Genomic DNA, 13379 nt, shown 5'->3' on the forward strand with positions numbered 1-13379 from the left:
CTACATAGCTCACGGCCCTAAGAGAAAAATGGCTCCGACTCTTTTTCTTCGATCAAATCTGTTTACAAGGTAGTTTTAGGGTAAAACCAAGGCAAAGAAACTGTCGGAACAATTTTCGGACAATCGGATCAAAATACGGCCGTTCAGGGGCGTTTTGGTCCAAAATAAAAGCTCAAAACCTCAAAGTTATCAGATCGGGAAACAAATTTGACAGCAATGATCCTAACGACATCCGTGACAACTAATCTTAAAGGCACGAAGTCAGATTACAACTTTTCGACAGTAAAGTTTTGAAATGTGCGACAAAAAGGGTTTTGAATTAGTTTTTTAGATCCTTGACAACTCGATCGCAATCGGCGAATACTGACGGAGGTTTTAGGCTCTTGGGCACGTAGGGAAGATAACCCAAGCGAGAAATCAGGAAAAACGGACAGTTTTACAAAAAGCTCAAAACTTTGAGCACAGAAAAGACTACAGAAACGCAGTAGAAACAGTAACCAGAGGTAAGAATCAAGCTAGTTACCTCGGTACCTTGAAGTAGGGACGAACTGCACGAAGATCGGTCGAGTTTTGGCGAAAAATTCTTCTCCTCCTCTCCCCTTGAAACTCGCGGCTTTGAAGAAAGAAAATGGAGAGATATTTTGAAACTTTGGCTATTTATAGGCAGGTGAAATCGCGGGAAAATGAAAATTTCGCGATTCCGATTTTTGCAGCACGTTCACCGAAGAATTCTAAGAGAGATTCTGGCGACAGAATTCCAGAACTCAAAACATGTCCCTGACATTTGGGAAAAACGATATCTAAAATCCCAAAAGCGGTGTAAGTTAATCTGTCCCGAAAAACTACTTTTTGCTGTGATGGTCAGACGACAAAACTTTCTTCTGAAGAAAGATTGGAAACGTCGAAAAAAATCTGGCATCACGAACGGAAACTTCGTTAGAAGTTCCGAATAGAAAGAGTCTTCATCCATCGCTCGAATCTAGGGTTTTGAAGCAAAGAAATTAGCATCGTCGGACTTCCGAAAAGTGAATACTATCGTGCGTACAGTCCAGAGTTCCGAAATGAAACGCTGGTCGAAGGAAAAATAAAGAGAATCTTTAAATTTTCCAAGGATTCGAAATCTCACTTAAAACGTTGCTCTAAAGGCGAAATTAGCCTATTCTGGACACGCTAGCCATAAGGCAGGTGTGCAAACGACTCGTACTAATTCCTACAGCGACTACGCAACATTCCTCAAGCAATTCCTGAACTTTCTTCTTCATTAATCTTTCTCAAACATCAAACTCTTTTCACGCTTACACTGATTCACGCGTGAGTCGGAAATTAATCAAAATCCAGGTCTTACATTAATCATCTCATCACATGGTTTTCCAAGTAATGTGGTGCACTCTTTATCAAAAAGAACAAACACAGCATCATCAACTTCATCTGAGACTCTAACTTCGACACGATACCTTTGAAACACAACAACAACATGACGATTACAGTTCTCACAGAAGTACATCTTCTCATCAGGATAAACTTTTTTATTGCATTTGCAAGCAATATACCACCAATCATCAACATCGATAATATCTTTAATAGTACCAGACACAACACAAACAGAGTTCTGCAAAAAAAAATTCAAATCGAGTAATATGTGAACTGTTTATTTTATAAGTAAACTAAAAAAAATAAAATAAAGACAAACAAATAAGTAACATGAAACCTCAACGCATAACTTCATTTCTTGAATAGTCTTCCGAGGAGTAACAACCAAAAAGTCATCCTCATATGATAGCTTGCAATTATCAGGAATCTGAGTCAAAACTTGAAAGCCATCTTCAATAGTATCAGAATACCTAGAGCAGACAATTTTTTTTGTTAAATACTTCATCAAATATAGAAGTGTAATATTATAGAATAAATGACATAAGTATTTCACTTACAACTGTTTCAAGATTCGAGCTTCTTCAATCTCAGGGTTAAAATTCAACTTCGTAGCAGCATGAACATTCTGCAGACAGACTTTTCCTGATGAAGTAAAAACAAAATAAAATTTAGTCACTATACTTGAACAAAAATAAGGACGAAGGAACAATGTAAACATGACCACTACCTCGAAAAGTTTTCACTTTAGCCAACTGAATAACAACAGTTGTGTTGCAGATATCACCGAATCTTAAATAACGATTCAGTTCATCCACATACTCTCCAAATAATGCACATTCGATCTTAGCACTGAAGAAAAATATACACCATTAATAGGAATAATCACCAACTACAAATATTCAAAAGAAAATATGTGACTATTTACCCATCTGAATCAATCTCAATGACATTCATCTTAATACTATCATGATCACTCTCATAAGACTTTTCATTCCCAACTCCAATAAGACTTCCAAGAACATCTGAATAGTAAAAGATCAGCACAGCATAGTAGGCCTAACATTATGCAGTTAATACAACAGATAAAGGGCAAAGAAAAATCTCAAACATACCCTCTAAATAATTTACATCAATAGCGAGATTCAAAATGGAACGGACAGGAACAAATAAGAAAGGACTAAAATTGATAGAGTTCTGGTTCATGGGATGAGCTTCAGTGTTGGAGAGAAAATTAACTTTGTACTGGTGCTTTGTAGTCTTATAGTCACCACTATTAACCACAGGAGCCAAGAAAGATATGGAGTAAACACCACCTTCCTTAATCAAATGCTGGAACTTATAGACCAAAGTCTTCTAAATCGTAGCCTGAATCCTAGCTCCCAGTAAACAGTAACCCAAAGATCCTCTTAGATAAATAAATGAGAAGGATGATACAAATTAATAATATTGAATCAACAAAAAACACAACCTTCGAATCCATAAGAGCCAGTTCAACAACATGGGGGATCTTACAACCATTGAAACGCCTTGTAGACCATAAATGAACAACTTTTACCAATATCTTCCATGAATCTTTAGAACTATCAATGTTAGCAAGATCATCGAACACAGAAGCCATAACAAACACTAAATAACCTAAGAAAACCTTTAAGATGCAAACGAAGATGACTGATGATAAGAACCACTCAATACAGCTATTTATAGCCAAGATCACAGATGGATTCAAAACAACATTACAAAACAACTTTCAAATTCAAAATCAATTGAAATAAGGAGGGAAAAGGAAGAAGATAGTTGGTGAAAACCAATGGTAAACTGGAAGCAAAGGAGTAAGTCATCACCAACTGAAAAAATGCATGCAGAAGTCCAAGATATAGTTAGAGTGCAGACAGATAAAAAGAGATAAGAAGAACCAAGAACGTATGACAGTTCCTAATAAAAAATGCATGTAAAGTGAATAACGTCAAAAACATAGAGGACCAAGAGAAAAGAACGACAGCAGAGAAGCATAATAAAGATCGGTTGCAACATATGGTCTAGTAACAATAACATGTGACCTCAAGACCCTTGATCTTTAAACCAAGATACATTGAATAAAAAATAGTGGAAAATCTGAGAGTATGCCACATAAGCTCGTCCTCTGTGGATCTTCTGTGGACAGGCTCAAAAACAGACACGTTTCCAATCCACTCTCTCAGCGTTTCCCGTATTGTATCATATAGAGATTTATTGTAAATAACTAACACATTACACTGAACGAAGCATGCATATGTCTGGCTGTCCTTTTTTTTCTTTTCTTTTCTATCCATATTCGGTCGGTTCGGATCCCAAACAGAACTCGACCGAACCAGACCATACAAAACCGTTTATTTTAAACCGGTGGACCTGAGAACCGACCCGGTTCAACCGTTTACACTGAAAAAGACTTCGGTTGACTCGGTTTCGGTCGGGCCGGGGCAATCTGGACAGCCCTAATATTGTTAGCTGCCTCGTTTTATTTGTATGCTCATTTGAAATCCAAGCCCCCTCGTTTTATTTGTATTCTTTGGTCGAAATATTACTTTGGTTATATTCAACAATTTTTCAAACATTGCTTGTGCCACTGTCAAGTCTAACCAGTACTTCAATTGCCATTATATATATAATTTTGATGCAATCTAGCTAAGAAACAATGTAAAGATTGGATCGAAATGTACCTGACTACTTTTGATAACTTTAGCAACATTTGGTATCAACAGATTAAACTTTGGTGCCAACACATACCCATCAAATCCATAAAAATTTCAGGCTACATGAAGTTGTACTAGTTGGGTTATGATCTATATTCCCTGTTTTGTTTCTTTTTCTTTACTAGTTTTATATTTTTCTTTGTTGGCTGTTTTTTAGCCATTCTTTTTTTCTTTCTCTCTCTCCTCTTGTATTTCTATTCAATAAAATGGCATATAGAAAAGACATTCATATAAATATGGCTCCAATGTTTATAAAGACAAAAGCTGACATAATAACACTTTTGATTTTGATCTTCTATCTCATTCAATTAACTTTTTGATGTAAATTTTAAATTTGTTAACAAAAAAAAAACTACATAATTCGATCTGACAATGAAGGTAGCCTTCTAAAGAAGTTCACCCCCGGCGACGGGAATCGATCACGGAAGATAGGGTGGCGTAGATAGTAAAACCCGCAAGATATTGCCACAATTTTCGAAGGCACCAAATACATTATCAACGCAGCCACCAAGCACATTGAAACAAAGATCCCCGTCGCACGTGGGTCACGCCAAGTCACCAAACTCTGCACGCGCTCCCCCTGAGTTGCTAAATCCCCCAGCACCGCCTGTACACGAGCCCCGAGTACACGAAGCTTATCGTACCTTGCACGCACCACCTCGTATGGTCGAGCGCTTGGCACCACATCAAATTCCTCATCGAGATCATCCTTGTCTGCCACATCAGCAAGCAAGATCTTGGGGTCGAAATGCGGGAGTGGGTCCCGCACCCGAAACCTGTAGTTCCACGCGCCAATCGTGAAGACGTAAAACAACAACGTAGGCATTATTAAGTCTGGGAACCACACAAGCATCACAATTAGAGCGTGGACAAGAATTGTGGTCGTCGTATTCTTCCACCCGCGAGTATCCTCCACCCATCGTACGATGTCAATGACTCCTGCGACCACATTGATAATCCTGTACCAGTTGGCACGCACCTTTCGTGCGCTGAAGTTGTGAGAGTCAGCATCCAGCATGTAAAACACCACCTCATTTCTCAATGGAGGTTCACATCTTGAGAAATGACCCACAACCAATTTCACGGCGGTGTTCCGGAGCAGCTCCTGCGGGACCATCCCTAAGGGCTTGATGTGGTGCATCAACGGTAGCACCGGCTGCGAATAGATGTGGAGGAAATCCAACCGTTGCGTCGTGCGAACGAACCTTATTGCTAGCTCGATCTCACCCATCTTCTGCATACCAGCATGTGTGAGAACAAAGAGAGGATATGTATTTCTATACACCCGACCCGTTTGAAGCGTAGATATCCGGATCCGAACCTTTCCTATACGAAAATCAGGTCTCGTTGGTTCAATTAGGTTGTCCAATTCAATCACATCCCAGTTGTCAAATACTCCAATGGTTAAAACAGTGCAAGGATCGTACACCTTCCACATGTACTGCTCATTCCAATTCGGCTCCAAGCTATCAGATACGGTCCTCGTACGTACCCATTTGTTACTGTATTTTGCTATGCAGTACGCATCTGTTGAGCTTTTATCATTTACCGTCTTTATCGGTACTAGATTTTTGCAACCAATGATGCCGAGCTCCACTGTGCCTACTGGAGGTTTCCAGAGTTGTCTTGCCGTGGGGCGGTAGTCGCTACACATGTGAACTACCTCATCCATCACATGATACCCACCGTCAAAGCATAAGCGAAGGTGCACCCTTCCCTTGTAACCACTTTTCTCCTCACGAGGGCTCTCGAAGGTGAACCAGTGCGACGCGATACTCCGGTCATCGACTCTCCTTTCAATCTCGGTGAGAGGTATTCTTAGCAAACCCACATTCACTAGCGCTTTGTGTTGTCGGTTCTCCAATGTAATAACAAGGTAGTCAGTGATGGGCTCAGCAACAACAAAGAGAAAGTCCTCGTTCCATGAAACGGTATCGTTGCGTGTGACGACCAATTTTGACTTAAGAACTTGAAACCCAATCTGGGCTTTGACTTGAAACCATGCCTCCTTCGACGATGTTAAAGGCATAACGTCTTGAACTTCTAGAATAGTGGCACGAAGGTACCATAGCTTCGGTGATTGATACACCTTGGCTCTTGACTTGACATTACTAGAGGTGTCACTTTTCCACGCGTCGCCGAATGATTGGTCAGCCTGTGTGCCGATCCACGTGGCTATCATGAGGTCCCCGTGATGAGCCCCACCACCTTCCATTCTGTACCATTGTGGGGCTAAAGGGCTGTCCGGTGAGTCCCTTACTAGAATCTCATTCACATCAAAGCACACTCCACCCAGGAGGATACGACCGTCCACGTCAGACGCGTGGTCCCCTATTGATGGGTCCCACACGGTGATCTCGAGTATGGGGGAGGAATCATGTGGGTCACGCCTAAAAGCGAAGGTCTGGTTCCACTCGAATAACGTGGTCTTTTGCGCGGGCCTAGACGTGACGTGGCCTCCAGAAATAGCGATCATCACTATCGGGTTACCGTTGGTGGGGAGGTTCCGGGCTTTCACCGCACGAATGAAGAGATAATGCATCTTCTCCACGAGATCGAACGAGGACCGTTCGATGGACATGCTTTCCGCAGATGATGCTTCTGATGTAAAACTAGTCGTTGAAGCCGCCCTGCTTAGTGGTTGTGGAACGTTGATTCCGCTGAATCTTATCTTTGAATTGGACCTCGACAAAGATGTTGCCGCCATCACAAAAGGTTTATCTGGTACCGGATCCACATTATCTGCATCACTTCCTTCATTTGGCGGTTGAGACAGTTGCAGCACTTCCGGATCAAGCTGCTTTTTGTTTTCAACTTCTGGCAGTTGAGACGGTTGCGTTTCTAGTTCATCGTTTTGTTTCTCCGATGGATTTTCACCTTCCTGTGGTGGTTCAGAAGATACTGTCGATGGTTGTTCTACATCTTTTTCAGGTTCAGCTGGTGGCTTTGTTTCTGTTTCTTCCGGCGGTGCTTTATCTTCAGTACTCGCTTCCTCAGTCTGCAGCAACAACTCCTTTTGCTTCAGTGGAAGTGGTGGTGCAACCTCCTCGTCTACGTAATAGATTTTCAAGCCAACCTGGCCTTGGACCATGTTGAACAAGCTCTTCTTCTTCAACTCGTAGTATATCAAAGCCTCCTCACCTTTTCTCACGAACTGGCTGGAACTAAGGCGGATCCGACCCAGCGAGTTGTTCCGGCGGGTCACTCCGTACTTAAGGTCGTGGTAAACGTCAATCTCCAGCACATCGCCGAAGATGTCAGAGTGCGCGCCCACGTTAAAGGACAACGTTTCGTTCCAGACCGGGTTCAGGTCGCGAACTGTGGTTCGGGTCTTCTTCCTCTGGCCATAGAAGTCGACCACCACGTAGGGGCTTGAGGTACCATGGCCGTCTTTGGGAGCGATGTCGTGAGCGTCCACAACCTCAACCACGAGTTTTCGAATCGTGCCCATGGTGCGGTTTAGGGAGATGTCTTTTTCTTCAACCACGGATGGTTTTCTTGAAACAGTGCGTTTCAGGTTTCAATGCATATACTGATGTTTGAGACTAACTACGCCAAAATGCTGGTGTTTATTCTTGTTGCTGGCTGGGCCATTGAGTAAGCGACTGAGAGGGTTAAAAAAGAGTAGAGAAACAAGGACCACAATAAAAAAGTATTGGGTACTGGTTAAGTAATGAAAAAGATGTTTTAAATAAAAAGAGGTTTATCGCAAGCGATTTATACAGCCCCTTAAAATATTCGTCAGTGACACATTATTGATATAAAAGATGAAATTGAAATACCATAGTGGAATTCTTAGTTGTACTGTAAGAATATAAAAAAATATGAAAGGGAATCCAAGGGACAGGAGTAAGAGAAAGACGTTAGAGACTTAAAGCGTTATCTTGATCTGCAGACTGCAAGCACCTTCAGACAGTCCAATACCATGATTACTTTCTTTTCCTTTTGCATGTTAGGAATTAATAATTTTTTCCACTTTTTCTTTTTTTTATATATTTCTTTTTAGTATGGAAGATTCTTTTTCAAACTTAGCCTTTGCTTTTTGGCCGTCCCTTGATTATAGGATTCTAATAAGATGACGCTAGAATGCGACTAAGGTAAGGAATAAGGAATGGTGATGGTGCAGGAAGCCTTTTGTTCCTAAAGGGACAGGCTTTTGTGTCACCGACCCTGTGGTTGTTGTCTTTGGATACGCTTTCGTTTAATATTATTGGTAATTTTGACGAAGATATCACATAACCTATACCTTTTTACACATTTCTAGGGACTAGGGATCCTTAATTTGTGGGCTGATTTATTGCAACTAAAAATAAAGAAATTGATAAAATAAAAAATTAGGAAGAAAAGGGTTATCTAAATGATCTATGAGAAAGTTTGGATTAAACACATCATCCAATCACATTTGATCATTTAATCAACCACGGAAAAAAAATTTCCGCTGTGGATGAATTATTGCTTTGAAAGTAACCATTTCACCAGCAAATTTTAGTATAATCTAGAGCTAATTTGCTCTTCACGATTAAATATTATTATTTTCTAAAAAAACAAGAGACGTTAATGTTAATTGAGAAAAAACATTTTGATGATAATTTTACATAAGATATTTCAACTAAAATCATAATAATAAAAAAATAACATCAAGAGTTTAGAATGATAAACATAATGTCGCAATCGGGGTCGCGTCGCACAAAAGGCTAATCTATAAAGAGATGAGTCGTCGCCAATTTTTTAAATGGGAACATCGAAAAACCTAAAAGAATGGTCTACAAACCAGATATCGAGTTCAGAAGTCTATTACGTGTGGGGAAGGTGTTAGCACCACACAACGCCCGTTCTAAGACTGTATCTAAGATCAATTATGATTCCTTAACTTTGAAAAGTATTCATTTTACCCGATTTTCTATAGTTTTTCCTTTTTTTTTCTTTTTATTAAAATTATTTACACAAGAACCTTAATGTTCTTTTTTTAGGGTGCTTGTCGAGAATTAAATGCTGACCTACATATTTTCTGTGAGGAGACATCAAGGCTACGTAATTCTAACGTGCAGATGAGTTTTTTAAGGTTTTTTAATTGGGTGCCTGACATGAATGCCCACTCCTACACACCTTTATTGAAGGACTCAAGGCTAACATTGTTCTACAGTGTTTGAATGAGAGGTTTTTGGCAATTTTACTTTCTTTTTATTATTTTGACCTAAACTTGTCCCTTAAGGAATTACAAACCGATTTGAACAAGTTTGGGTTTACAATGAAGTGCTTCTAAACAAGCAATTGTAAACAGATTTTAGAACAATGAAGAAATAGATTGATAAGGTATTCATTTGAGTGTATTTTGATTGCAATGGTATCTCTTAGCTATTTCTTCCTTTGGCCTTCATATACACCAAGCTTCACGTGGTGTATCTGTAGAAGGATTCTATCCGTTGGAGGGCACTTCTGGAATTTCCAGAACCTACTGTGGCTGATCCTCGTTAGGTAGGCGGTCATAATAGTACACTGCGCTTGTACTTTTGATAATGACCCATGCCTTATCCTTTTAACTTCTGATCTTCAAAGGAGCTTCTCATTGGAACTAGTGAAGTTTCAAATCAGAGTCACGAGGTTGCTTGGATCTTCAGAATGTAAGACCTGGATTTGCCGAACAAGTTAATTTCCGACTCACGCGTAGAATCAGGGTAAGCGTGACAGGAGTTCGATGTTTGAGGAAGATTAATGGAGAAGAAAGTTCAGGAATTGCTTGAGGAATGTTGCATAGTCGCTGTAGGAATTAGTGCAAGTCGTCTGCACACCTGCCTTAGGGCGAGCGTGTCCAGAATAGGCTAATTTCGCTTTTAAAGCAATGTTTAGGCGATATTTCAAATCCTTGGGAAATTTAAAGGTGCTCCTTATTTTTCCTTCGACCAACGTTTCATTTCGGAACCCTGGACTATACGCACGATAGTATTCACTTTTCGGAAGTCCGACGACGCTAATTTCTTTGCTTCGAAACCCTAAATTCAATCACTGAATGAAGACTTTTTCTATTCGGGACTTCTAACGAAGTTTCCGTCCGCGCAAAAAGTAGTTTTTCGGGACAGATTAACTTACACCGCTTTTGGGATTTTGGATATCGTTTTTCCAAAAAGTTAGAGATTTGTTTTGAGTTCTGGAAATCTGTCGCCAGAATATCTCTTAGAATTAATCGGTGAACGTGCTGCAAAAATCGGAATCGCGAAATTTTCATTTTCTCGCGATTTCACCTGCCTATAAATAGTCGAAAAAGCAAAATATCTTCCATTTCTTCCCATTGTTGGCCGTGGATTGAGGAGAGAGAGGGAGAGGAGATTTTTCGCCGAAACTCGACCGATCTTCGCGCAGTTCGTCTCTACTTCAAGGTACCGAGGTAACTAGCTTGATTCTTACCTCTGATTACTGTTTCTACTGCGTTTCTTTAGTCGTTTCTGTGCTCAAAGTTTTGAGTTTTTGTAAAACTGTTCGTTTTTCCTGATTTCTCTGTTGGGTTATCTTCCCTACGTGCCCAAGAGCCTAAAACCTCCGTCAGTATTCGCCGATTGTGATCGAGTTGTCCAGGATCTGAAAAACTGATTCAAAACTCTTTTGTCGCACATTTCGAAACTTTACTGTCGAAAAGTCGTAATCTGACTTCGTGCCTTTAGGATTAGTTGTCACGGATGTAGTGAAGATCATTGCTGTCAAATTTGTTTTCCGAACTGATAACTTTGAGGTTTTGAGCTTTTATTTTGGACCAAAACGCCCCTGAACGGCCGTATTTTGATCCGATCGTCCGAAAATAGTTCCGACAGTTTCTTTGCCTTAGTTTTACCCTAAAACTACCTTGTAAACAGATTTGTTCGAAGAAAAAGAGCCGGAGCCCTTTTTCTCTTATGGCCGTGAGCTATGTAGTGAGGGGGGGGGAGTTTTCGTTTTCGAAAACTTGTCTTTACATACCCGATTGTCGTAGTCTGAAGCTTTAATGCTTTGTCTATCGTTTATGTGTTGTATTGCGATCGAACTAATCGATTTTGTTTGGATTCTGCTTTGTTTTCTCCGAGGTTCAGTTGAAGGAACTTTGGAAGTTTCAGAGCATTTAAGTGAAGGAACCTTTGATCACGAGACTGGAGCAGCTCGAGGTTAGGGCAACTTACTATTAGCTATGATTGCATGATAGGCGTTGATAAATTCGACTTATGCTTTACTTTGATGTTGCATATGTTGATGAACTGTTGTTATGATGTTTTTCATAACTGTTGATGTTGAGATGTTAGTGAATTGTGCGTTTTGATGCGACTTCGGAGTGGGGATTCATTGATCTGGTGATCTTTGATATTTCGGGTTGGATGTACAACCCTAGGCAAGTTCAAACTTGAGTTTTGAGACTTAGCCATTTGTTCGTATTCTTAGACTTTCCCCGGGAAATTTCTTTTGGGTGGTTGGTCTTTGGAAACTTAGAATGATTAGACTTTCGAAAACTAGAGACTTTGGGAGACTTAGACTTTGAGAAATAAACTCATAACTTGACTAATCAAAGTCAAAACGTTTTTACTAAACGAATAAATATAGGGAACCTAAAGGAGAAAATAATTGCGAAAGACGGGGAAAAGTCGACTTTTGTTGTGGGTTTTGGAATTGGGGAAAGCCACTAAGGTGAGCTATGGTGATGATTGAAAGTCACCGAGTACTCTAGTACTCTTGGGTTTTGTTGTTCGAGTTGTGTTGTATTGACCGACACTAACTCTGGGTTTTGGGTGTTGGGGTTGTGTTGTACTGACCGACACTAACTCTGCGTTTTGGGTGTTGGGGTTGTGTTGTATTGACCGACACTAACTCTGAGTCGTGTTGTATTGACCGACACTGACTCTGGCTTTGATTTTGGGTTTTGTTGTGGGAGTTGTGTTGTATTGACCGACATTAACTCCGAGTTGTGTTGTATTGACCGACACTAACTCTTGGTTTTGTTTTGAGTTTGGGTTTGAGCTAATTACTTATGTGGTGAGGACGATTCGATGTTTGGCTAACCATATTGTATCAATCGGGTGAATAACGGGAATGGTTCACCTGTGCATCTTTTGGTGAATAACGGGAATGGTTCACCAATGCATTAATGATGACTAACGGGAATGGTTCATCATACGGAGAATAACGGGAATGGTTCACCAAGGATGAATAACGGGAAAGGTTCATCCATAGTGAAGAACGAGAATGCTTCACTTTTGGCGAACGGGAACGCGTCACAATCCGGATCATATTGATTGCATTTCACGCATACATTCATTCTGACTGGAATTGTGTGCTGTTTGATTTATTGAAGCATTGTTAGAGCCAATAACATGCTAGGATTATTCATATATATATATAATGACATATATATATATATATATCCCCTTATCACATGTTGGTTGTATATCTACTCTATTCCGTGAGTTCACCCTAGCGCCTTGGCTTTGGTTTCATGTTTGTGTTTGGGCGGTAGGCCAGCTGCCAGATGTTGACGGTGGATTGGGTTTCGATGGTCTCTCCCTCGGGGGGGATCAGGTTTGAGCTGGTTGATCGACGTGCCCCCACCGCTTGGGTGATCTATCTTGTGGGTCATCGGGCGACGTACCGGGGAAGGGTCATGGAGGACCAGACTGACGAGCGTGAACGTCTGTCGAAAGGAGTTCTACGGCGCATGGAGCTGAGCTTCAACTTGCCGACTTCAGTTCGCTGTGGACTCGGTACTGGAAGGGTAGGTTTAGGCAGGCGTCATATTTTGTGTAGAGCTCTGATTCGTTTTGCTTTTGGGACAGGGTAGGTTCCCGACGCATGACTTTTTGTGTGGTTCTCTTACTGAGGGATCACAGTGAGTCAGTCGGACCATAGGGGTCTTTGCTTAGGCCATTTTGAGGCCGACTTTCTCCTAATGGATTGTAATTATAATTTTCTCACTCACACTTCTGGATCTGTAAATATTTGCCTACGGGCACACTACTTTGGAGTCACTGCTAGTGCGCGTGACGTGGAAGTGCAGCTGAGGCTGTACATGTTTATATTTGATGTATATTGGTTAGTTTAGTGGTTGGGCTATGTCTTTATTACCTGTTTTCCGCGTAGAGTTTATTTTTGGTTACTAAAGTGGCACCCGGAAATCGGGGTGTTACATTGTGGTATCAGAGCTTAGTCGAGTCTTTTGGGAGTCTTTGGGGAATAGGTCTTCTGTGCTAGGTTGTGTGACTCTGCAAGGAGTGAAAATTGATTGTCTGCAGAGCGATTTTCGCTCTAATTGCTTGCGTTACTACTTAA

At 40.7% G+C, this 13379-nt stretch overlaps 2 protein-coding genes across 3 annotated transcripts; both read right to left on the reverse strand.

Annotated features, from left to right (window-relative positions):
* Window positions 1–1229: 1229 nt before the first annotated feature.
* Window positions 1230–3409, reverse strand: LOC130737862 (uncharacterized). Of its 2 annotated transcripts, none has more exons than XM_057589720.1 (7): window positions 2840–3409; window positions 2484–2736; window positions 2297–2393; window positions 2099–2220; window positions 1929–2013; window positions 1709–1841; window positions 1230–1609 (listed from the first exon to the last, which is right to left on the reverse strand). In XM_057589720.1, exons 2-7 carry the CDS (start codon window positions 2572–2574, stop codon window positions 1328–1330), a joined length of 810 nt encoding a protein of 269 aa, XP_057445703.1. In that variant the 5' UTR covers window positions 2575–2736; window positions 2840–3409; the 3' UTR covers window positions 1230–1327. The 2 variants fall into 2 exon arrangements, with proteins under 2 accessions (XP_057445703.1, XP_057445702.1); XM_057589719.1 differs by having other exon boundaries at window positions 2484–2743.
* Window positions 3410–4385: 976 nt separating this feature from the next.
* On the reverse strand, window positions 4386–7756 carry LOC130737863 (multiple C2 domain and transmembrane region protein 16-like). The gene has a single exon (XM_057589721.1). It carries the CDS (start codon window positions 7549–7551, stop codon window positions 4453–4455), a length of 3099 nt encoding a protein of 1032 aa, XP_057445704.1. The 5' UTR covers window positions 7552–7756; the 3' UTR covers window positions 4386–4452.
* Between the last annotated feature and the right edge of the window lie 5623 nt (window positions 7757–13379).

Source organism: Lotus japonicus, chromosome 2 (assembly GCF_012489685.1).
Source record: "Lotus japonicus ecotype B-129 chromosome 2, LjGifu_v1.2".
NCBI lineage: Eukaryota > Viridiplantae > Streptophyta > Magnoliopsida > Fabales > Fabaceae > Lotus > Lotus japonicus.

Coding starts and splice junctions, on each gene's coding strand:
- LOC130737862 (XM_057589720.1), bottom strand. CDS start 2,574: ATGAACCAGAACTCTATCAATTTTAGTCCTTTCTTATTTGTTCCTGTC. Junction 2,221..2,296: donor ATTGAGATTGATTCAGATGG/GTAAATAGTCAC, acceptor ATTTTTCTTCAG/TGCTAAGATCGAATGTGCAT. Junction 1,842..1,928: donor GCTCGAATCTTGAAACAGTT/GTAAGTGAAATA, acceptor TGTCTGCTCTAG/GTATTCTGATACTATTGAAG.
- LOC130737863 (XM_057589721.1), bottom strand. CDS start 7,551: ATGGGCACGATTCGAAAACTCGTGGTTGAGGTTGTGGACGCTCACGAC.